Source organism: Drosophila simulans, chromosome X, assembly GCF_016746395.2.
Source record: "Drosophila simulans strain w501 chromosome X, Prin_Dsim_3.1, whole genome shotgun sequence".
NCBI classification, from domain to species: domain Eukaryota; kingdom Metazoa; phylum Arthropoda; class Insecta; order Diptera; family Drosophilidae; genus Drosophila; species Drosophila simulans.
The window spans coordinates 15,047,560-15,071,730 of NC_052525.2; the positions used below are offsets into that span (position 1 = coordinate 15,047,560).

Genomic DNA, 24,171 nt, shown 5'->3' on the forward strand with positions numbered 1-24,171 from the left:
GATGTTTATTGAATATTATTATGATGTTTATGGCTTTTGGCTGTTATTGTCATGCTGACAAATTAGTTTCACACTTTGCCGGCGAACCGCCAACGCCCCGAGCGAAGCCGCCCACCCGTTTCCATCCATTTCCAAACCATTCCCGCATCCACATCCACGTCCATCTGGGCATCCAATCCGGGGTATTCATTCATGACTACTCCATGCCGGTTCGCTTCAGTATGGTTCATTTCATTCCGCTTTTAACTGTCCGCCCACTGCCATTGCTTAGCCGCTACACTGAGAAAAAAAATGGTGCTTTGCATTTCAATATTCTTTTACGCCTGCAAAACCATACTATCCCATTAAGTATGCAATGCTTTTTGTCGCCAATTGGAAAACTTAGTTTGCACGTATGTACATAGCTAACTGAAGTTCACTTCACTTTTCTCAGTGCATTTCTTTTCAATTTCAGAGTTGGAAACGAACACTAAACACTGAAATCCGAAAACTGAAACTGGAACGGAGCGCTCCACTTTTGGCCGAGCCGCCTGCATTTATAATTAGTTCCAAATTTGTCGACGCCATGATTTGTTTTGGCCCCTTTTTTGGCCATGTCCAGGTCCCCACGTCCAAATTGGTTTTTAATTCATAAAATCGAAACAAAACAATAAGCAAAATATGTATAAAATCGAAATTGAAATTGAAATTTCCTCAGGCTTTATGTTCATTATTATTATTATGTCAGATCGCGTGGCCAGGGAAACAATCAACATTTCAAACATTCGACGGATGATTCGAATTGGAGCGTGGCATTTGGAGAATTTCGGGTTTCGTGTTAATTTTACGCAGAAATCTCCGGCATGCTAATCGAATCGGTTCCACAATTCTTCAGCCATACATATCGCTATTCTGTTTATTTCCGATGCGAATCTGTTCATTTGAGAGATCCAATTTGTGGTGATATCAGATGTGTTTCCACTGCCCAACTTGTCCTGCCCACATTTTGTTTTGAGTTTGCTCATTTCTTTTACTTGGCCAAAATAACGCCTGCAGCTTATGTTTAATCATTTCTCCACTGAGTTAACTAATGCTGATCAATACCCTACCCGGAATAACCCAAATAACCCGAGCTGATCTGGTCTGCTGAGCTTGTTGCTGCAATTAGTCGGCGACACGAGTGTCAACATGATTTGACCTCCTTGGTGCACATTTGTATGCAATCAGTTAACAATCAGGCTGCCAGGCGATCCGCGGGATACGAGATACATTCGCGCTGCAAGTTCACTGATTGCGGGAGTGACACCAATAAATTCGAGTGGGCGGAATTCGCAAAAGGAGAGGCGGCAGAAATGCGGACTGATATTGATTATTGATAAGCGAGTTAGCGGAAACCAGTTGGCATGTTTCTTCAAATGCAACTCCATAAGTTGCATCCATTTGATATACCGATTATAATGGCGTTCGATTTGTTGCCATTTCCATTTCAGTTAATTCCGTTTTAATGATCTCGCATTGCCTGATATATGGATCGGCTTGGGGAGCAATTGCAGTGCTGATAGATGAAGTCATCGCCTGTCTTAGCGGCGATTTCTCTATATCGTTTCCTCTATCTGTCCGCCGAACAAGTGCGCTCGTATCTGACAGATACGTACACTTGCGATTTAGCTTTAGCCCAGGCTCGACATTCAGCTCAACCGTATCGAAAAAGACCTACCAGCCTCGCGTGATCTTGTGTTGTCCGAGAGTTGGATTCGATAAACTGTTTCGTGAATGGGCCAATCGGGTGGTGCACTGAGAAAAAGTTCTAGGAACTATATGTGATAAATAAGATAAGATAAGAGAAGTATATGTGCCCTCAACTAGCATCGCTTTCTTCAATGAATATGTTAATGAACATCCAAGAAAATGCTTACATATTCTATCAAATATGTAGAATATGTAGAATATGTACTCTATAGAAGATATTCCTGATTTGATTTCTGTTCTTTCAGTGCATCCGTTTCATGATCTATTTGAGCGTGAAATCGCCAGCGATCGCCAATAAAAGTGTATCGCAAAGTCGTGGCCGAGCAATCGAGAGGTGAATTGATTTCAGTGAGTGCGGTGCAGTGACAGCTGCAATCAAAACAAAGTTAGGCAAACGTTTATTCACATTGTATATCAATAAAGTTTTACACATGCTTTGCATATTTGCGGCAATTACCCGCGCGACTGCGAATGAAAAAATCAGACAGCGTCGGATAATTGATGATTATGAGTGTGGCTGTGAGTGCGGGTATGAGTGCGAGTGCGAGTATGAGTTTGAGTATGAATACGAGTAGTACGCCACTGAGTGCTGCTTAAATGTCGTGAGCGTGTTCGGTGTGACACATAAATAAGCGAGTGGCAGATACCATCTCTGCGTTGGATTTTATGGCTATTATGGATACGTATGGTGTGGCTGGGGTCCAATCGCCGGATCCGAAGGGTTTGGCCCGGCCAACTCAATCGGCTGATAGCGCCACAAATGCAAATCCAAATGCCAGCTCCCAGATGTTCCAGCGATCGATTTTCGAGAGATAGTGTCAACACGAATCGTGGAACGCCAACGCCAACGCCAATGGCAATGGCAGAGCTCAATGCTTGGATCTAATCTGCGTCCCATGACGATGACGGATGCTGCGGATTCGGATCTCCGTCGAGCTGGGCGTCTTTCGGTAGCCGCCACACCCACAGCCACCACCTATCACCTCCCACCACCACCCACCCACACACGCTACACGGCGAGAAAAAAGAGTATTGCAAGGGCATTTTTGGCACTCGAATAAATTGAGTTATGAAGATACTTTCTATTATCTTATACTATATTTATTTATAACTGCAGTGAAAATGCGCAGAAGGACAAACTTTTACATTTCAATGAGTCCACATTTCAGTGTTGATAAGATCAAACTGAAACATTTCTTTCAGTGCCACAAAGCCAGAGTCACAGGGCCAATTGTCGTGCCACTGGCCGCGCCCCTCGACAGTTCAAAAACGGCAATGGGTAAAGTATATTCATTTGTTTGCCAATCAGCCTGTCAATAATTGTCAACAAGGTGTGACTATGCCAATATTTAATTATTCGATTTCATTCAACGGCAACAACATCAGCGGCAGTGCCAACAACTTGGTATTCGATCAGGCTAACTGATTTCACTTCGCTAATCTGGCGGGATTTCAAATTTCGAAAGCATTTTGATAGCGCATAGGTACTCAGTAGGTCTATGTATATAGTTATTATAGCAGAATAGTTGTAGATTAAAGGTAAGGATTGCAAATCCCAAGAACAAGGATCTTGAATCCAACTTGGCTGCTTTTGAGCACTCACTATAACATTTTTAGATTTATAAACAACAGTTTGATATATTTCTCTATGCAAAACATACAATCTAATCAAAAGTTTGGCCGGAAGTGTAAAGAACCCCAAAAAAATATCTGAAAGATCTGCGAAATAAGGCATTTGACAATCAGCTTTTTGGGCCATTAGAGTCATTTGGATAATTTGGTGTGTCGGTTATAAAAAGCGAGATATAATTGCTCCATAATTTAATTTATGGGCTTAATTGTCTGACTGTCTGCGGCGAAATGCCATTTCGAAAATTGAGTTGGCTAATAAAAATGGTCGATGAGAGAAGAACGTTGGCCCACAGATCAGTAAAACGAGCAGAATTTGATTGTTATTGTGTATATATATATAAATATGTATATATATATCTGAGTATATTTCGAATATATTTTGTCTATATTTCAATTTACTCCTATGCATTTGCATTTTTGTTCCATTTTTTTTTCATAGTTCGGGTTTGATTTGTTTCGTTGTTATAGCTTTTGCGCATTTAACAAAAATCGAATAAATTCATCAACTCATCGCGATCGTCGTAATTAATAAAAAAATAAAGGCTTTATGATTTTGTAGTTTTTGTTTATTCTCCGTGTGTGTGTTTTGTTGTTGGTTTTTTGATTCTCAATTTTTGTTTAATTCGTAAACACTAAATTTAAGTTATTAGTATAAGTTTGTTTAGCTCTCCATTGAATTAAATATGTTTGCTCGCCATTGATTAATTATTTAAAATTAATCAATCAGTTATTAAATATAGAGTATGTATATATATATATTTTTATACAAGCTACAAAAAAAAAATCATTACAATAATAATAAACATAAAATAATAATAAGAATAATTTAATAGAATAAAAAATTAATACAATTTCTGTCTGTGTATGCGGTTGATTTTCTCCTCTTTTTGTTTCTTTTTCGTTTTGTTCTTTTTCTTTTCATGTGTGTGTATGTGTGCGTTTGTGTATAAATATGTGTACATGGCATTTTTTGAAATAGTTTTCGTTTTTTTAACAAATTTTGTACATAATTAATGAAAATTTTCCAAAAAATGTATTTTAATTTAAAGTATACTCCTAAAAAGAAATACAAACATTTCAATGTGTATGTGTGTGCATGTCGATTCTAAATGTGTGTGTGTGTGTGTCTGTGTTGGTGTGAGTAACAATTAGTACAAAATAATTTCACATTGAAAAGCTGCGTTTTCAATTTCCTTCATTTTCTTGCTTGCGAAAAACATATTTAAAGCTAATTTTATTTTTGCCATTCAGTCAATCAGTTGAAACTTTCGGGTTGCTAAAATATATCCATCGATACAAATGTCGACTTAACCACATAATGCGTTTCCCACTGTTTTTTTGTTTCTCATAAATTATATAGATATATATGTATATATATATATGTATATATAAAAAATATTGTATATATGTATAATCAGAATAATTAGATTTAAGTTAATATTCCCACGACAACTGCTGCGCCATCGATTCGCTTTCAATTTCAATTTAAAATTCAATTTAAATGAATTGAAAAGGTTTAAGTATTTCAATAAGTCAAATATGTGTGTGTGTGTGTGTTTTCAAAACTCAGTACAGTTTCAATTTCGAATTCTTTTTGTTTTTGGTTGTGGTTTCTCATGGTATTTTTTTGTTTTATGTTTTGTAATAAATTAAAATTGTATTTTAATGTTTTTTTTTGTTTTTTTGGGTGTTTGTGGGATGGGGAGGGGAGGGGATTGGGTTACATGGGTGGCGGGTTGCGAAAAGAAATTCAGAAAATGCTTTCAATAGAAAATTCTGCGCTGGAGAATTTAAAGCAAACTGCACTGGTTTTAATGTCCTTTTCCAAGGATATCATTAGCTCTCTCCCTTCCTCTCTCTATTACTCCGTTTTCCTCCATAAGATATATATTTTTTGTGAGATTTCTCTCCTGCGTTTTCTCCTCCGTTTTCATATATATAATACAAGTTCTCATTGCAGCCACATGATGGCAACAACGATCTATGCAACTCCTTGCACAATTCTGTGTATGTGCTCGCTTTTGTGGCTGTGTGTGTGTGTGTGTGTGTAGATGTGGGTGTGAGTGTTGTGTGTGTGTGTAGATGTGGGTGTGAGTGTTGTGTGTGGTTGGGTGGTGCACACCGAGTGCACTGAGTGGTGGTGAGTGAGTGAGTGGTTGGTTCGCTCCCCTGCCACCAAGGATCTGATACTGGATTGGGATCCCATCCGCCACGTGGAGCCGCTCAGCTGGAGGATCGCTGCTGGTGGTGCGGCTGCCTCTTGTGGTGGCGCCTCGATCTCCGGCACTGGGTGGAGCAGCACTCGTCGATGGCCGGAGCAGCTGCGTCCGGTTTCTCGAACAGACGCCGCTTGCTGGTCACGCGGGTCTGCTGCTGGCACGTGGAGCGGGAGCAGCGCTTGCGATCGCAGTTCACCTTGGAGTCCTGCAATTAAAACGAAAGGAGTAAATCAATTAGTTAACAAATTTAAAAAAAGAGGATGATGCTAGTGCATTGCACTTGAGCCAAATCAATGAATTAGAAGGTAATTAAGATTGTTGAAACTCACCTTGCAGCGGCACTTGATGCACTTCTGCTCGCCGTGGGACATGAGGATGGGATGCCACTCCTGGCCGTTCTCGTACACCTTGTTGACCACCTTGCAGCCGCCGTTGGCCAGGACCTCCTCGGCACTGTGGCTCGGCGATCGCTGCATGGCCTGATCCTGCAGCACATTGGGGTTGTTCGGCGCCGTCTTGTGTCCATTGGAACTGCTCTGCTTGCCCTCCGGACAGATCTTGCAGCATGCCTTCTTGTCTGGGCGATAGGCCAACTTCTCGCTGCACTGCAACGGCGGGCAGACGAGCCGGGGACAGCGGATCTCGAGGGTCAGGGGATCGCAGCTGCAGGTGGTGCAGGTATCGAAGCCGTTGGGCGGCAGGAATGGATGCCAACTGGCACCGGCGGGATGGAACTGCTCGCCCAGGCGGCAGCCGCGTCGCTGTTGCAGCAAATCGGTGGCGTTGGTGGCTGGCGAGGATTGCGCTGAATAGTCGGCAGCCTCCTTCTTGGGCACACAGCTGGGACAGCATTCACCCTCACGCTGGAGCAGCTGCTCCGTGGACTTGCACTTGAGAGCCGGACACTTGATCACCTCGCAACTGGATTGGCCACGCAAACAGGCGCACATCTGACAGGAATCCTGGGCGCTGCGCCACTGCTCCGATTCATTGTAGAAGCGTCCGGAGTGGAAGCACTTGGTCTCTCCGTTCACCAAATGGTTATCGTTGTGGTCACCAGGCACGGGAACATTGTTGTCCGTGTAGACGGGGAAGCAGTGACCCGGCACCTTGGTGCTCTTCAGTTTGCCGCGCAGCAGGAGCTGTTTGGAGTGCTTGGAGTGGACCTCCAGATAGCAGACGCTCATCTCCAGCTTGATCAGTTCGGCGGATGGCATGCTGAGGAAGAAGCCTTCCAGATAGGAGCCGTTGAATTCCTCGAGCAGTTTCCTCGTCACCGGCGCTCCAATCGCCTCGATGGGCTTCTCCTCCAGATACAGCTGCAGATCCTGGGCGGGCACACCGTTGAGCGTCACCTCGTAGTGCAGATTGCACTCGTTGTCAATGGACATCCAGGCCATGCCGACGGCATGTGGATTCTGTGCATCCGAGTGCTCCTGTCGCTTCAGCAGAATGGGCTCCGCCGAGTCCCGAGCATCGGCCACTGGTCGTGGAACCAGGCGGCCACGGATCAGGCTCGTCTCATGCTCGGTGGCCACATTCACGCCCAGTTCGCCGGCATACAGCGACTCGAGGACCTTGGGACCCAACTTCTCCACACTACCGATGGCCTGGTTGAAGTTGAAGCTCGGCGTCAGATCCTCCAGCTTGGCCTTGCGCTTGCCCTGCTCCTCAATCAGACTGATGTTCGGCCTGTCCCGGGTGTTCACGTGCTCCGTTTCGATGTTGTAGGCCAGGGATCCATCGGTGTTCAAGTAGACCCACGCCAAACCGCTGCTCTTGGTCGAGGATTCGGCACTGTGCGGCGCCAGCAGGGTCTGGAAGATCTCGCAGCTGGCTCGGGTCACGATGTGTCCCTGGATGCGCAGATGTGGGTACTTCTTGGACTCCACGGTCAGCAGGAGTTTGCCACGCGACATCAGTCGAAGATTCTGTATGGAAATGGGCGACGACAGCTCCAGGACATTGATCTCAGCAGATGGCTTGCGCACACGTGGAATCTCATCGAAGATCACCTCCTTCCGTTCCGCCAGCTCAATTTTCACACTCAGCGCGGCATCGGCGTACTCCTCGGCACCAAAGACGCCATTGAAGACCAGGGTGAGATGCATCGATGAGGCGGCACCGCTGCTGGTGGACACGATCGCTGTGCCACCGGCTCCGGCCAGCTGGGGATCTGTTTTGCCATCGGGAAGTGGTGCCTCCAGCAGCGAACTGAACAACTCCGTCTGCAGGGCCGTGTATTTGGCCACCTTTCCGGCCAGAGCCAACTCGGCCTGCTGTTTGTTGCCCCAGAGGAGGACCACATGGAGACGATCGTCGCGCAGGATGCGCTTGTAATCACGTGGAACTCGTCGCCAGACACCGCAGATCTTGCCCGTGGCATTCTGATAGACACTGAGAGTGCCCGCCAAGGTGGTCTCCAGTTGATGCTCCTCCAGGATTACACCCGCATCATCAACGAATTGAATTGCACGCGGACGACCGATTCGCGATGAGGTGTAGAAGGAGTAGTAGAGGTTCTTCTTGTGGAACAGGAAACGGGCGGTGGCCACCACATTCTGCGGATTGTAGGTGGTGTACATGGACTTCATTTCCTCACCCTTGAGGAAATAGGAGGTGCGGCCCGTTAGCAACGCAGCGTAATCTACAAATAGGGATCGAATGGAAAGTGGAGATAATCCAGGTGTTAGATAAATGGTTTTCCTGCTTATTAAATGTGGGAGTATGGAGAATGGGATTACAATTTGCCGCAGGATTTGGCGGATTCTATTGGGATCTGGGTGGGTGTCCGGGACTTTTGTACTTACGTTTCATGTTGCGCTCTTCCTCTTCATTGGGCACGGGCACATCCAAGGCTACATCCGTATCTGAAAGATGGAGGGAATACAAATAGAGAATGAGATGATGCTGGGCGATAAGGTACGACCTTAAATGGAATTTAGATAGCAACAAATGCTTCAAAGCAACCGAACCGCCAGCCATTCACCATCCATCCTTCCAGCCAGCCAGCCAACCATCCATCCATCCACAATTTGTGGACACAATTCCGGCATTCAACCAAAATTCCAGTTGAATGGGTGAATGGTGAATGGCTGAATGGACGGATGGACGAATGCCAGGGGATCATCATGAATGGCAATGCAACCAGGTAGAGATCCCACCTCCGAACTAAGACCTTCCATTTCCACCTCTCGCTTCCACCCAGGTGGCATTCATTAATCGTGCATAAATTGAGGGCAGGTAGAAGGTAGAGTTTCTCGAACGGGAAGTCTAACCTACATCTAACTAGGGAAGTGCTTTGTATTTGAGGATGTGCGACTCTGGGTATCTGGATTCCCGGAATCCACATGACACGCTCATTTGGCGTGAAAGTGGGTGGACACATTTCCGCTGTCCCGCTGATTGACACCGCCGGCAGAGTCTGCGCATAAATCACCATCATCGAATCAAAATCAGCATCGGATTTGGAATCGGAATCGAAATCCGAATCCGAATCCGAATCGAAGAATCTCAGTCAGTTCGTTAGAAGTGGCAGTTCAGCGACAAAAGCTGATTAAAGATGGAGAAGCTGGGGAGGCAGACTGCGGCTCCGAAGCTGAAGACTGGACCTCTGATTCTTCGCGCTGTCGATGATGCCGCATTGGCATTTCGATTATTTTATGCTGCTCCTTCTTCTTCAACTCAAATCCCCGGCCTTTAAGCCGCAAAAAAAAAAAATAAAATAAAAAATAAGGAGAAATAAAGAAAAAGATATATACGAAAAAAAAATCAAGGAAAAAGGGAATGAACTGAAAGAGAACTTCGGCCCGGCATCGCATAATGAAGGGCGACAAATCTGACACCTTGTATAGCATTTTATTGAGAGCCCCGCCGCACCAGGGTCTCTTCCTCCTCTTCCTCTTCCACATCCTCTTAGTCTTGCCCCTTGTCGTCTGCTGCTGCTGCTGCTTCTCCTCCTCGGCGGCTTCTGCCGTCCGATCTTATCGCCTGATCTTAATACGAGCCACTTCGCCAGCCAGCTAGCCATCCAGCCAGCCAGCCAGCCAGTTTTGGCTTTAGACTGGGCTTTTTTCCCTGCCCCCAACTTCTCGCCTTTGCTTTTCAATTTGTGGCTCTACATTCTTGGGGCTTATTGGTGGTGTCTTCTCCACGGCGTCGCAGGCATCTCTGCCCTTGAATCGCGCTTGCAGATGAATGAAATTTTCGTTCTTTTTTTCCATTTCGTAGGTCTTTGCTGTAAGCCAAGATAAATGAGTTTTGGTGCGCACAAAGACGACGACACGTCGAGCAGTGCGCAATGGATGGGGTTACCCCTTGAGCGGACAAACGAACTGGCGGACAAACGGACAGCGGGACAGATGAAGGGGGGCATGAGCCGACAAAGCCGCGACCGAAAGACAAACGACACCTCGGCATTGACTCAACGCTTTGGTATGTGGGGCCGGCCCCAAAAGAATCTCGGCGGCAGCTCATTAACAAAACTGAAGAATTGGAATGGGGTAAACAAAAAACCAAAAACCGAGAAAAAAAACCAAAAAATATATAACAGAAACAGAAAATAGAATCGTTTGAAAGTGTTTCCCAAATGTGCGGCATTTGGAGATATACGGTTTCCACGGAAATCCCGAGCACGTGAGAATGATTTGATAAATCAGTCTCGGATTTCATGTCATATTACCAGGTGCGGGATCAACACCATGAGCACTCATAAAATGGACCAGTGGAGTGGGTGTGGATGTGCCAGGAATTATGCTAAACAGTTATTGCACGAATTAAATAGTAAAAATGGTAAGAGATGGGCAACGAAGACCACAGGTTCTGGTCAGTTTTGTGGGGCGAAACCATTAGGAAATCATCAAGTTCATTATAAACGATACCCAACTCTTTCGCCCCTCGTCCGCCGCTCGAGAAGTATAAAATCCCATTATAATCTCCGGTTTAGATCATTCGATTCAGATAGGTTTTCGGAACCCAAACCGACGACGCCTTGTTAGCTCTATTTCTCGGCCTTATCGCGATCCACAATCTTCGCTCGGGCAACGAAAATTCAAAGGCCGGAGAGTGGGAATATAATAGACAGTTCCGTTCGCCGCTGCCGATGCAGAGCCGATAAAGATACAGATACAGATACGGTACAGATACAGATAAAGATAAAGTTGAGGATTTTATTGTTTCGATGGCGCACCTCACGCCCGGCCATAAAAATGAATTTGGCCCGCCGATCCTTTTGTGGCACAACAAAGTTGCTGCTGTTGCTGGGCTGGGAGTTGGGATCGCCGATCGCCGATCTTCGATCTGGATTCCGATCTTCGGATCTTTGAATCTTGCCATCTGTGTGGACATGGGCGAGGGAAAAGGGATGGACCGACCACGACCACAAAAGATGTCATCAAGTTGAATTGTCAACTCTGGCGACTCCGCCTAATGGGATCGATTCGATTCGATGCGAGTCGATGGAATCGAAAAGCATTAACTTTTATTGTCTACCTGGGGATATGGCCCCGATCGGCCATCTCTTTCCACATTTCTCTCAATCGGGGACCGCCCGCCGTTTGTGGCGGCAAATGAGATAATTTAATAAGCGTTAAAATGCCCGAGTTATGTCATTATAAAAATGAACGAACAAAAAATGCCAGGCATAAATTAATGCCGCTTGCTCTTCGCGGTCAGATCGCGGCATCTTGGGGGATTCCGAGGAGCAGGAGGAGATGGAGGAGCCGGGGGAGCTGGCGGAGTTGGCGGGGCGCAAGGAGTAGAGCCAAAAGATTCGAGCCCAAAAATGGACATTTAACGAAGGTAGGCAATTGTTGATGTTGATTATATGGCCATGTCATGAGCTTCAAGCTCCAGGCATCGGCTCTTCGGGCCTGACAACTTGCCCAGGACGAGCAGCAGCTACAGTGAAGCTTCGCGCTCACAAACGCTCATTTGAATGTAAGGTTTTAGTTTTCAATTTCTGTTTCATGAAACCAAAAAGGGATTTCTAATGTTTTCTAAACGCAAATCAGCTCGGTTTGCAGACTGAGCGTGATTTTTAAGTGGCCAAAATAGTTGCTTGGACTTACTCAAAATTTCTATGACCAATTTTTTTTTTTGAGTGCATCTATAATATGCGGAGTATGGGGCAAAAAACCAAGTTAGGCAAAAAATAACTTTGGAAGCGATCGTTGCGAGCCAGGCTGCTGTACTCGCATTGTTGCTGCTGTTGTTGCCGCAAAATATTTGTACAATAGCCCAGGCCATACTAGATGGCTAGATGGCTAGCTGGCTAGCTAGTGGCTAGATGCTAGATGCTGCTGGATAGATGGCTGGCTAGATGGCTGACTAGTCAGCCGGTGACTGCGTGAGAGCCAAAGAGTCTCGCTGGAAAAGCCGCGCCCGTGCCTTCTAACTATTTATGGCAAACGAGTTGCGTTGGGAGTTTTCTTTTTGGAAGCGGTGCAAAGCAAAAAAAAAAAATAAAGCAAAAAATAACCAACAAATTGCCAAGTAAAGTAAAGGAAAAACGAGAAAAGAAAAGCCATGAGCAGCGTTGGAAAAGTGAAATTGTTTTCGGGTTGGAAGGTCCGCGGGTCAACGGCTCTTTGCATAAGCCAAATGAAAAATTGCCGCAAAACGGAAACTAATGATGTGATGCAGCGACCGCCTTAACCCCACAACCGCACCGCCGTGCCGCATTCCGCCCGCCCACCGCCCCGGCCCCGTCTCTTAACCCCATTCCCGTTCGGTGGCAACCAGTTTGCCCCATGCCACACAGCAACTTCCAGTAAACCAGCAACTGGCAACCAGCAACTGGCAGCCGGCAACTAGCAACTGGCAACAAGGCAGCAGCAACATGCAACATGCAGCATGCAGCATGCAGCAGCAGCAGCAACTGGAATTCAGACAGCACTCGCCTGATTATGTGAAAAATGTCACCGAGAAAATAGCCACAGAGTTCGTCACATTGCCTCGAAATAATAACAAAAAAAAAAAACTAAACCATTTTGATTTTCAATTCAGGCGTTAAATTGGCCAAATCACTGCGAACATAAATTATGCAGAGCACACGGCTAACAATCGTGCCGAAGAAAATGGCGAAAGAAAGCGATTGTTGTTCAGGTTGTGAGTCTTTCGGTTCTTTAAGTTTTCGACTTTATAACTTATCCCGGTAATTGGTCTATTAAGGCGTTGCGAATGCGGCACGTGCGCCCCCAATGGGACCCCTTCAAAGTGCTCGAATAAATACTTGAAATACATTGTACCGCCCGGCGGATCCGCCACGATAATATTATAAACCCAGAAACAAGAACGGCAATAGCAACAACTTCAGGCGCCGTTCGGGCGATATAAAATAGATTGAAAATAAAATTAAAAAAAAAAAACAAAGCGAGCGAACTACACGAAAAAAGCATGGCACGCAAATAAATAAATGCAAAAGTCAACGAAATAAAAAAAAATTAAATAAATAAAAAGGACAAGAATGCGGCCATTATCCGAAGTAGTGGACCAAGGAATAGGAATCCGATTTGGATTCGGAATAGGAATAGCAATGGGAATCATCGGCGGCGACAGACATAAAAACGAAATATAAATTGCGTAGCGCTGACCTTCATTTCGGGCCAAGTAATTTTTCATAAACAATTTACGCGTTTCAGTCTATATATCTATATATATATATATGAGAATATATGCGAGTATATATGGCGGCTATATAGCGAGGTGTTTGGGGGCATCACAACATCTTGTTTGGTGTGGCAGCTGCCGTGGACGCTACGCATAATTATTCATGGGGCAAACAGATATAGCGGCGATCTATATGGCCGATCTATCTGCTCAGATGTGAGCTAATCCCGATTTATGTTATCAAACAGAACGTTCGTTGTCGCTGTCAAAATATTGAAACATTAGCTGCGAAATGGCTATATATCTATCAGATCTTGTAGGGATATATATGTACTGTATTGTTGGTTGCATTTGTTGGTATCGATATGGAATGGATATGTTATAGACTTACCGTTCCGATCGCCGGGACAGGTCTTGCAGCATTTTCCGGGCAGCGAGATGGGATCATCGCATTTGGCCGGCGGACACTCGTTTTTGATATTGCGACACTGGACGCGTGCAACGATGCGCCGCTTCTTGGGTATCTGAAATTAAAAAATAAATAAAAAACATAATGAGATGGGAGCGATAATAAAAAAATATAACAACTAATTGGCATTAGTGGTGCAGATTCCCAGGCCTGTCAGCTGCCACACTGATTTATGCGAATCTGGTCTAAATCGCAGCCGAATCAAGCTAAGATCTCGACCAAAATCGAAAATATTGTAGATATAGCCTTTTTTATAATTATATTTTTATGAATTCGCCAGCGCTCTTTGCTGGCTGCTGCTGTTTGTCTTTTTGATGTTCCCCCATCGCTTTTCAGTTTTCAGTGTTTTTTGTGTTTTGTTTTTATTATTAATTTTTATTAGTCGCCAGTGCTGCTGCTGCTGCTTCTGCTGATGATGATGATGTAGCCGCCGTGCTTAAAGTTCAACAGCAGCAACATGTTTTAAATAATTTTATGATGTGCTCATTTGCGACGCTTGCAGCCAACATAAATTATAATTAATTAATTTCAAAGCTGACTTTTATGCAATGCACATTAAAAAGTTAACCAAAGACGAAACACATTTCGATTTGCCAGTATATGCGCACTGGAGAAATCGCAGCTTGCGAGCAGACCATTTATCCATATAGTACATATCTGCATATATAATATATATATATATAGTAGTATATATATATATCTGGCCCGTCTGGTCCATCGCAGACTAGCAACAACAAGTCACGCCCGCCCGGTGGCGTCAATTAATTTTCGTCTCCCGACCACGAATACGCATCTGTATCTGTATTTGTATCTGTATCTGTAAATGTATCTGTATCTATATATTTATATCTATATGGGACCTCATGTTTTTTACTCGGCGAGGACACGAGTGTGACATTTTTATGTGTCGCTTGGGAAAATTGCCCAGTATTGCCCTCGTTCCCCCTTTTTTTTCTTGGTAGTGCAACATTTTGTTCGGCATTTTTGCGTAATTCAATCGAACATCCACGAAAATGCTGAATTTGTTTTTCAATTTGGCAAAGGTCCGTCGAATCCGTTGAATATTTGCCTGCGATTCGTAACAGATCGCGTAAAGAGCTCTAAAATCGATATTAATCATGCGTGGAAATGCCATAAATTAGGCGAGCAACACAATCATTTTCATTTCGCATTTTTAGTGCCACTTTTCCCAGCGATTTTCCGCAGCTTGTAGCGAATGTCGACGATCATTAGTCAATTTTCTCAGCGAGATCACACGGCATTTTAATTTTCATTTTCCAAACTGTTTTTAAGCACTACTTAATATTAAGAATATATGCTAATATTTAATGAAGTCTTCACTTACCGCCACACATTCACACTTGATGCAGTACATAACTCCGAAGGGTGGACCCAAATCCGCATACCAGGTGGATCCCAATTCGCGCAAAACTTTGCCAAACTGGCATTCGGTGACTGAAAAAAATAAGCAAAAAATAAATATCTCATTCCGTTCGGTTTCCTCAATTGCCATTTAAGATCTATGGGATTGTACGTATCTATATGTTTACTATTTTTTCAGGTTGCTGGCGCCAGTGCAATTGCAATTGCAATTGCAATTGACTCTATATAGATTTGTAAGCGAGTCTACATATATGAACAGCCGATGCCTATTTATCATCAGCCGGCGATGATGCAAAGCGGTTCTAATAATTATAAAATTCTAATGACAGACGCCCACAAAGAGGATGAATTCCAATGGGGGGATTGCCAATCGATCAGCAACTAATTAACTTCAATCGAGCTCCTCGCAGCTGGAAGCCCATCCTCGTACACATTTGGTTTTCGGTTCAGGTTCAGGTTTTCCATGCCGCTTCCTTGCGTTACCCAGATACTCAGATACTAAGATACAAAGATACAAAGATCCAATTCGGGTGGGCAGACCGATGCAATCAGAATTGCAGAACGTTTTCAGCGAAAAGCGGCGAATTGAAAAAAAAAATAAGTAAATGAAAAAAAAAAACTGGCGCCACATTCGCTGAGAGGCGTTGAGTCGCTTCCGGCAGCGTTTTCAATTACAAATGCAAGCCAATACACTGAGAAATATTTCAGGCTGTTTACTATGGGAAAAAAGCGGTTTAGGAGAGCAAAAGTACTAAGAGATAACTAGTTTTATAAACTATGCTTTCTTTAGGTAAAATATCATTTTAGCCAGTTTAATTATAAAACTAACATCGAATTAATTGCAGTGTAGCTAAGTGGATTAAGAAGAAGCGGCGTCTCTCTCTCTGGGGCGCCAACAAGTGTCAAATTGTGGGATTAGATCGAAAAAATAGTGAAAAATACGACCACGAGGAGCTTCATCAGCATCCATCCACTTTGATAGTCTCAATTTCATTAGCAAACATTTTTGGGATTACGTTTTTTATTTTTATTTTTTTTGTTTTTTTTCTTTTTGTTAATTGGCTGCGTGCGAGCGGCAAAACTTTGCACAAAATGCCACAAATCGTATGCAAATCGAAAACGCGACGCGTTATATTATTAATATATGTACCTTCGCCGGTGTCGCGGCAAAATTATGCTAAAACTTTTGGCGCCACTCATAAAAAATGTAAACGAAACAAAAGGAAAAAGCCGCCGATAAAAAATAAAAAACGCCACAAACGAACCAAAATCGGTAACTTTCGTAGTCGCATGGCAATGAGTTTTTGGTGTGTGTGGAAAATTAATTAAATTAAAACAAAAGGTCGCGACAGAAACGCGCCAAAGTCGCGCTGAAAACGCGCCGAAAACGCTAGCATATTAAAATGTATTTTTACGAACTTTGCAAGTTAATAGTTTTTTTTTAGGTTGTGCAAGTGCGTAGCATACGAAATGGAATATTTTTTAAGTATATCTATATAAATTATAAATTTAAGTTGCTTATTTCTCTGTGTGTATTCATTCACCGCCGCTTGACACCTGCGGCTCCCCCGCGGTTATCGCACACATCATTCACACACGATTCCATATCTCTGCCATATGCTGCTGCCCCGATAATCGGCCAGCTCCTTTGGCTTTTTCGCATTTGCTCGCCAAAAGAGTAGTAAAAACTAAATAGACAGCGAAAAAAATGGGGGAGCGACAATAAACTAATTAGCCAAATACACGTGATAGCTGGGGTATCTTTAAATTTTGTTTTTGCTGCACCAGTAGAACCACCTGAGCCACCTGAAACACCTGAACCACTGAGAGTAGCTAAGCGAAGAAGCAGCGAAACCGAAAAGCGGCGAAAAACCACCGAATCTGGCGAGGGCGCCATGGCGTATACGTGATAAGTGGCGCTAACGACGCGCGACGTTTATCAATTTTGTTGTTGTTGTTGCTGCCCCTTGTCATTGGCGCCAGTTTTATTTGCGTGCGAAACAATTTAAATACAACAAGAACGCATCGGCGAAACAATGAAAATAAGCAACGAGCGCAATAGATTTATAATTATAGTATAGGTTTAAGTATAGCATATAGAAGGCGATAATCCCGAGGCAAATCCATTAATCGAACTGCAAGTCTTGATCTCGCCCTGTCGCACATTTCACAGAAAGTGTCTCGCATAACAATCAAATTAATTAAATCGAAATTTCATTTAATTGTGAGCAAACAAATTCGAACTTGAGCTACCCGCGATATGATAAGTTGCTAACAAAAAAAGAGGGCCAAACAAATAGGGCCCAAATGACAATTGGGCCTAAGAAAATTGTGATTACGACTGTTTGCGGATCAAACAGCGTAATTGGTAAAAAGTGGAAAAGTTGGCCCAATTTTTTGTGGGCCCATCTTTGGCGCTATCTCGCTCTACTGACTGACACTCCACTTCCTGTTTTTTTTTCGGCTCAGCTGTTGTTTTTGCCATTTGCCAATATGGCCATTGTGTGTGTGTGTGTGTGTTGCCACAATTTGTCTAGACATTTGATGTATGACCGCGAAATAATAACAAAAAAAAATATATATAGAAAAAAATATTAAAAAAAAATATAAAAAAAATATAAAAAAAAAATATAAAAATATTGCCCAATTTCTGTTTTTGTGCAAAATTGCGCTACTTGTTTGTTTGCCCATGCACTTAACAGCCAAACGAATTCGATTTTCGGCTATGGACGAATTAATTTCCGATCGTTTCCATTTGATTGACAAGCTGATTGGGAATAACATCGAAATTTTCGTGCCATATATACACCATATATCCGTGTAAATATTCTGTGCAAAAATGTTTGTGAAATTGCAGCGTGGGCGAAACAACAAACAGCAGCACGAGCATTCCACAAGCTTTATTTTTAAGTTTGATTTAAGACGAAATGTCTAGAAATAAATTTTCATACTTGTACGCGCTCCTCGCCACGTCTGTCCACGCGATTATTGCCCATTTTCTCGCAGTGCAATGCACTCACAGCGAGATGTGCAACAAATTATGCTGCACGAACGGCAAAAAGGCAACGCAACTCGAAAGTGTCTGGGCAAACATTTGTGGCATACGAGTCATTAGCAAACAAATGTTAAAAATACTAAAGACATTCTCGCTGGCAGCACTTGCAGTTGCCAGGCGACAATAAATTTGTTAAAATTCAAATTGGTAAGAAATGAAGAGTGGAAAATATGGCAGTTGCTAACTAATATGCTGTTGCAACCCTAATTATCTTAATTAATTAATTAAATATATACTATAATTGTAGCTTCCTTTTTTGACCAATTTGTGTGGTGCGCCATTGCATCTTGCGGCATTAAGACAACAAACTAATGGTTCTGCAATGTGCTAATTACAGTCGAAAGAAAACAGGACCAACGAAAAAGGCCTAACAATGCAAGGGGGCGTGGCTGTGAGGGGGCAGCTGTGCAGTCGCCTTTTTGGTGGCCAAAAGGAAAATGGACCAGAAGATTTTCGCCTGTTGCCAAATGCGTTGCAGTCGACGCCGCTGACTCACATGACGCAGAACCAGCGGCGTCGAATTGTCGGCTATTTTTTGTAGACACACACACATCTGAATATTTATATATATATATATATATATATACATATGTATGCCTTATGTACATATAGCTGGGTATATACAGGGACAGAGCGAAGTGCCTTTGAAAATTTTGGCGCTCGTACGCGCTTTTAATTGAGTTAAAAGATCAGCACAGATCGGTGCATATAGCTTTTGGCGCGATATATAGACCAGGCCGAATCTGTTTTCATTTATCTATAGCACGCATATATGTATGTTTGTTGCTACACATATGTATATTTATTTATTTATCTGCTACACACCCCCCCTCCCCGCGCTATTTTCTGCTCTTGTTTAATGTTATTTTTATTTTGCGCCTTAATTAATTGTGGCAAAATAATTAGCGCAAATGTTAAAGCTCAACGCTGGCCATCATAAAATTCAATGAAAAGCGGCCAGCACATTAAGTAAATGTTGATATAATTTTCTCTTTTTCTTTTGGCAGGGAAAAGGATGCGGTTTTTGGAAAACTGATGATTGCTTCTTTCGAGCTCTTCAAATTTGACAGCTACGAGTGTTGAACTGTCAATCAGTCCATTGGTCAATCAATCAATCAATCAGCCGGTCGGTCGGCATGATTGGAATGAGTTAGAGGCGGCGAACAACAAAAACGGGGCGATAAAACTAAATGAAATATTTGTTCAAATGGTTCGCCAGCGCGACTTGTTTGTTTTATAAGCAATTAAATTATTTAAGTGCTAAGCAAACAGAGTCAAAATGCCTTTGCTGTACTCTCTTTTTTTGAATTTTTTTTTTTCTTTTTTTTGGGGACACGCCAGTTCTAATGAAGATTTCTAATGGTTGATTAAGTGCGTCGCTCGCAGACGATGCACTGAGAGAAACGAGGGTGGGCTTATCAGATTTGCTTATGTTTATAGACACTTTAATATTTGGAAGCTAGAATAAAGTTTGTAGTCTTAGCTATTTTTTAATGGGCACACATATATGTCAAACTGCAGCTCATTTTTCCCAAGTGTAGTCCGAGTGGGCGGGGCAGGGGGGTGGGGGCGTCATTGCTTGTGGTCGCTGATAATTTATGACAGCCGCCGAGAGAGAGAGAAAGAGAGAGGGCAAACAAACATCGTATGGCGGTGGCAACAAAGCAAACAATAACAAAACCAAACCGATGAGCAAACATGACCATCACACAACACCCCCCCTACCACCCAACCACCCAGGTGTGACAACCACCCACCTCCACACACCCCTCCCCCCACACCACCGATTGCTCCAAGGGAAGGAGAAAAAACAAAGTTCAAAAGTGAAAAAGCCGCTGCGAAACGCCCCAAAAAGCCATAAGATCAAAAAAAAAGGGGGGCTCGTTCAGTTCTTGTGCTTGCTGCGGTTTCTCCTCTCTCTTTTCTTTTCTTTTCTTTTCTTTTCTTTTCATTTGCTTGCCTTTCTTTTCACTTGCGTTTCTTCTGGGTTTGCAGCCAAGAATTGCTAACACAAAAAAGCGAAAGAAAGAAAGCATTTTTCCCTACGCTGCATTTTGGCTTATGTAAAGGAAGGGCATTTCGTTGGATAAGCGAAAGAAGTCGCAGCCATTCAATAATTCAGAGTTAACAGCATGGGTGAGCCAAGCTGTCTTGGCAATTAAATTGGTATAATCCCCGATAAACTCAATTTCGGACTGGGCCATAAATCGCTGGATCTTAAAGTCTATGGGATATGACTGCAACTCGGTTGCCGTCGGTGAATACGAAACGATCTATGGATCGTTTATGTACGACATACATGCATACATAGTATCTGTGTTGCAGCTTATGTACATACGTATGTACATTTGTATCTTCCTATTTTTTCGCTTTTGTTGCGTGCGAGTTTGTTTGCTTTTCTGCCTTCTTTTTTTGTTCTTTTCTCAACTTTTTGCTATTTTGGAACTGGCGGCAAGCAACAACAACAACAATGAGGACCCGTCCTGGCCGTAAACATTTTCAATGACTATTTTTATTTTTGGTTTTAGTTTTTGCATTTTTCATACAAACCCCTCGCCGCACCCCGCCACCATGGACATATAACGTATACGTATATTGCACATACGTATGTACGCAAGTATACCCCACTGCCATTCGTATTCGTGTTCGCCTTCCTTCCCATTTACAAACCAAATCACGCGACTGCGACTTGCCCCGCACAGATGTCTAAACCAACAACAGCTACACCAACAACTACAACAACTACACCAACAAGTACAACAACAACCGAATAGGTTGGCGGTGTTCGTTATTGTTGTTCTTGTTGCTAGCTAATTTTAAATGCGCTGATAAGTTGCACAAATATGCTGAGGATGTATTCTTTTTTATTTTATTTGTATTTTAAATTTACTTTATTTTTATTTCTGTATTTCGTACTTTTTTTGGGGTTGCAATGAATGGGCAGCAAGCAACAAGAACAACAACAACAACAACCGGCAAAAACGCGTCACGCGACACGCGATTTGCGGGCGATTTTTGGGTTTTCTTCTTGTTTTGGTGGGCGTTTTCAGCGCAAAGATCGAAAAAAGGCAAAAAAAAGACATAAAATCAAATGAGAACTAGATGCTAACCAAAAGATTTGCCCCATGTGCGACTATTAAAGGGTAGATTTAATTGTCGAGCTATGCAATTGCATGCCCAATTGCCAATGGTTCGGTTTGGCGGCAAAAATTGCCAGCAATTTTCATACGAAATATTTAGTGTTGGCCAAAAAATTTCGATTCGAATAATATGCAGCCTACTCATTATATTTTTTTGCCTTGGCCATTGAAATGCTCATCAAAGGGGTTGCGATGCACATCTATGAGATATTTTGACTATATATATGAGTTGCAGTGCTTTTTGTGTTTCAATTAAATGCATTTTAGGCCTGTTTTTGGGTAGCCCATGTATAATGTTGAGTGTTGTTGAGTTGTTGAAACAGTCAACAATGTTGTTGATGAATTCAAAGCGATATTTTCGAGTGTTGTTGATTTCTTGTTTTTAATCAACAATGCTGTTGCTTATTTGTGGAGGTTTTTTCAATAAATCAACCAGTTGATTCGCCATTCTTGTTGAACCATTGAATTTAATTCCCCAATCCCCCCACAATTCCCCATCATAAAATACACACAGAAAAATGGCAAATTGATGCTCGGCCACTGATAGAACCTTCAGTGCGCTTCTCAGAGTCCGCCTATCAGCGATCCGCAATTTAGATGATGCGTGCGAATGCATCTCTCATTTAGAGAAAGGCCCGAGATAAGGTGGTTCCTTTGAGATGGGGCTTTTTAGGGGGGGTTTTAGGCGATGGAGGGGGCATGTGGCGCTGATTGCGCCTTGATAATTAATGCATGGCAAGAATGCGGCATGTGCTAATGAAAGGCATGGCAAATGCCACTGCCACCGAGAGATGCAGATGGATGGCGCCCATAAAAAAAGAAGGAGCCCAGCGCAAATCTGTTATTAGCTGTCAACTTTTCACCATACGTCCGTCTCTTTCTCGGCTAAGGCAATGCCTATCTCTTTTTTAGGTTTCCTGTCATTTATTTCTATATCTTCGTTGCTTTTTTTTTTCTTTTTGCTGGCTCAATCAAATTGCAACTTCATTCATTGGAACGGAAACGGCGTGGAGCCTACGGATTCGATTCAATGAGATCGTATCGTATCTATTTTGCCTACGCTCTTGGCCAAATTAATTTACGCCAGACACATAGGCTGATTTGCCTTTTTTTCTGTTTTCTTGGTTGGTTGGTTGCTTTTTGTTTTTCCTATGAGTTGGCTTTTTTCGGGGTGGGCGAAGCGGAGTTTTCTGCAATTTGACACCTTGTGGGCATTAAGTGCTTCCTCTGCCCACACGCTGCGGCGACGCGTCTGTGTGGCAAATGCAACAAATTGGTTGCATTTCGCCTGGCACCGTTGCCTCCTCGTGGCGGCTTGGTATTGGGGGATCCGGGGGATCGGGCATAAGAGGGATTGATGCCATCGCAGCCATTGGAGGCACCTCCGGACCGGGCCAAGTCCCAAGTCCCCCTCTTTGGCCAGCTGACATGCGACTGACAACGACGACGGTGGCTCATTTCGGGTGGCTGTCGCAGACGGCCCCAAACAAACGTCAGACAGTCTTTGGTTTTGGCTATGGCTTTGGCTTTGACTCCCCCTTGGAACACGCCCCTGGATCGCTCTTTCTTAACGTGTTTCGTGCCGACCCCACCATTTGGCTACCCTGGCTTAAAGTCCAATGAAAGTGGCTATAGATTTCTCAAAATATAATCAGCAAGCTCTATAATTAATAATCGATTGTTAATTAATCGAAATATCGAAGTATCTAAGTACCGAAGTATCTAACTGAAAATGGTATTGCTTTTGAAGTTTTGTGCCTACTGAATTCTGAAATGTATCTGAGCGTTAGTGTATCTGAAGCTTCGGTTTTGGGCATGCAGCTCCCGCTTCTTCCATCTTCTTCGCGTTTCGTTTCGTTTTCCGCCGCTGATCATGATATGTTTGCCGAGATCCCAAAACGAAACGAAACGAAATGAACGGAACGATTTTTTTGCCGTTGCCGGCGGCTTGTTGTAGGCACATCCACCACATCTTGATCTTTTTTTTTTTCGTTGCCTTTTTTCGGATTTTTTGTCGGTCGCTTTTTTCGTTTTTTTCCGTTTTTTTTCGCTTTTTGCCTGGCTGTGTGAGTGTTGTGTTTTTACACGCATTCATTAAAAATAAGTTAACAACTTTTTAACACCTAACTGGGCGGCAGACAGTTGAATAAATGAATTATGCTGACGAATGGCGGCACCGTGGGTAGCTGATGGGAATGGTATATGTATGGTTGGATATGGATGGAGCACGGTGGATGGAGCACGGTGGATGGTGGATGGCGAAGGGGTCGGTCAGCTTGTTAATCAGTTAAATTAAATGCGAAATGAACAAAACGAATTGGCTGGTAGTTAGCTGGCTCTGTCTGCGTGGTCTTTGACGTTTGATTAGCCACCAGTTGGGTTCCGAATCCAAAAGCAAAAAAAAAATAATAATAATACGAAAAAAAAAGCTAGTGGTGGTGGAGGGGAATGGGAGAAAAACAGCGAACGCCCAAAAAAAGAACTGTTTTGGCGTAGTTGTTGCTACTCTGCCCCGTGCGTTGGCTTTTCATTCATTCATTCTTTAAAAATAAAAACGAGAGACGACTACGACTGCGACTACGACGGCGGATAAGTGTGTCTGCTGGTGGTTGGGGTCTGGGGGCTCGCGGCCATATAACGACTAAATTATGCTAAGACTTTGTATAAACAGAGATCGCGGGAAGTGGGTGCCGAATTGGGTAGGATGCAAGCCAAGTTGCGCGTGGGCGTCAAAGTGTGCCATCTACGATTGCCCACGATCGTGGCCCGTACCAATTACCGTGCTCAACTCATTTCGCCGTTTCTGCATTATGAAAACGACCAACGATTTGGGCGAAACTTTGATGAACGACAGCGGAGATTGGAAGATGAGGCTGGCAAAAGAGTGTTTCCATCTAGCTGGCTTAGTTTGCAAGTTATCTTAGTGGGTTGTGATTG

The 24,171-nt window shown here is 43.4% G+C and overlaps 1 protein-coding gene across 2 annotated transcripts in view; it reads right to left on the reverse strand.

Moving 5' to 3' along the window:
- Positions 1–5,295: 5,295 nt before the first annotated feature.
- The window catches only part of LOC6726041 (dorsal-ventral patterning protein Sog), a 28,053-nt gene continuing 9,177 nt past the window's right edge, over positions 5,296–24,171 (reverse strand). For both annotated transcript variants that reach the window (XM_016172543.3, XM_016172541.3), the window contains exons 3-7: positions 15,002–15,111; positions 13,579–13,711; positions 8,390–8,449; positions 5,909–8,226; positions 5,296–5,784 (exon numbers count right to left, since the gene is read on the reverse strand). In XM_016172543.3, coding sequence (XP_016039423.1) covers positions 5,584–5,784; positions 5,909–8,226; positions 8,390–8,449; positions 13,579–13,711; positions 15,002–15,111 — 2,822 coding nt within the window. In that variant the 3' untranslated portion in view covers positions 5,296–5,583. The remainder of the gene's footprint in view (positions 5,785–5,908; positions 8,227–8,389; positions 8,450–13,578; positions 13,712–15,001; positions 15,112–24,171) is intronic.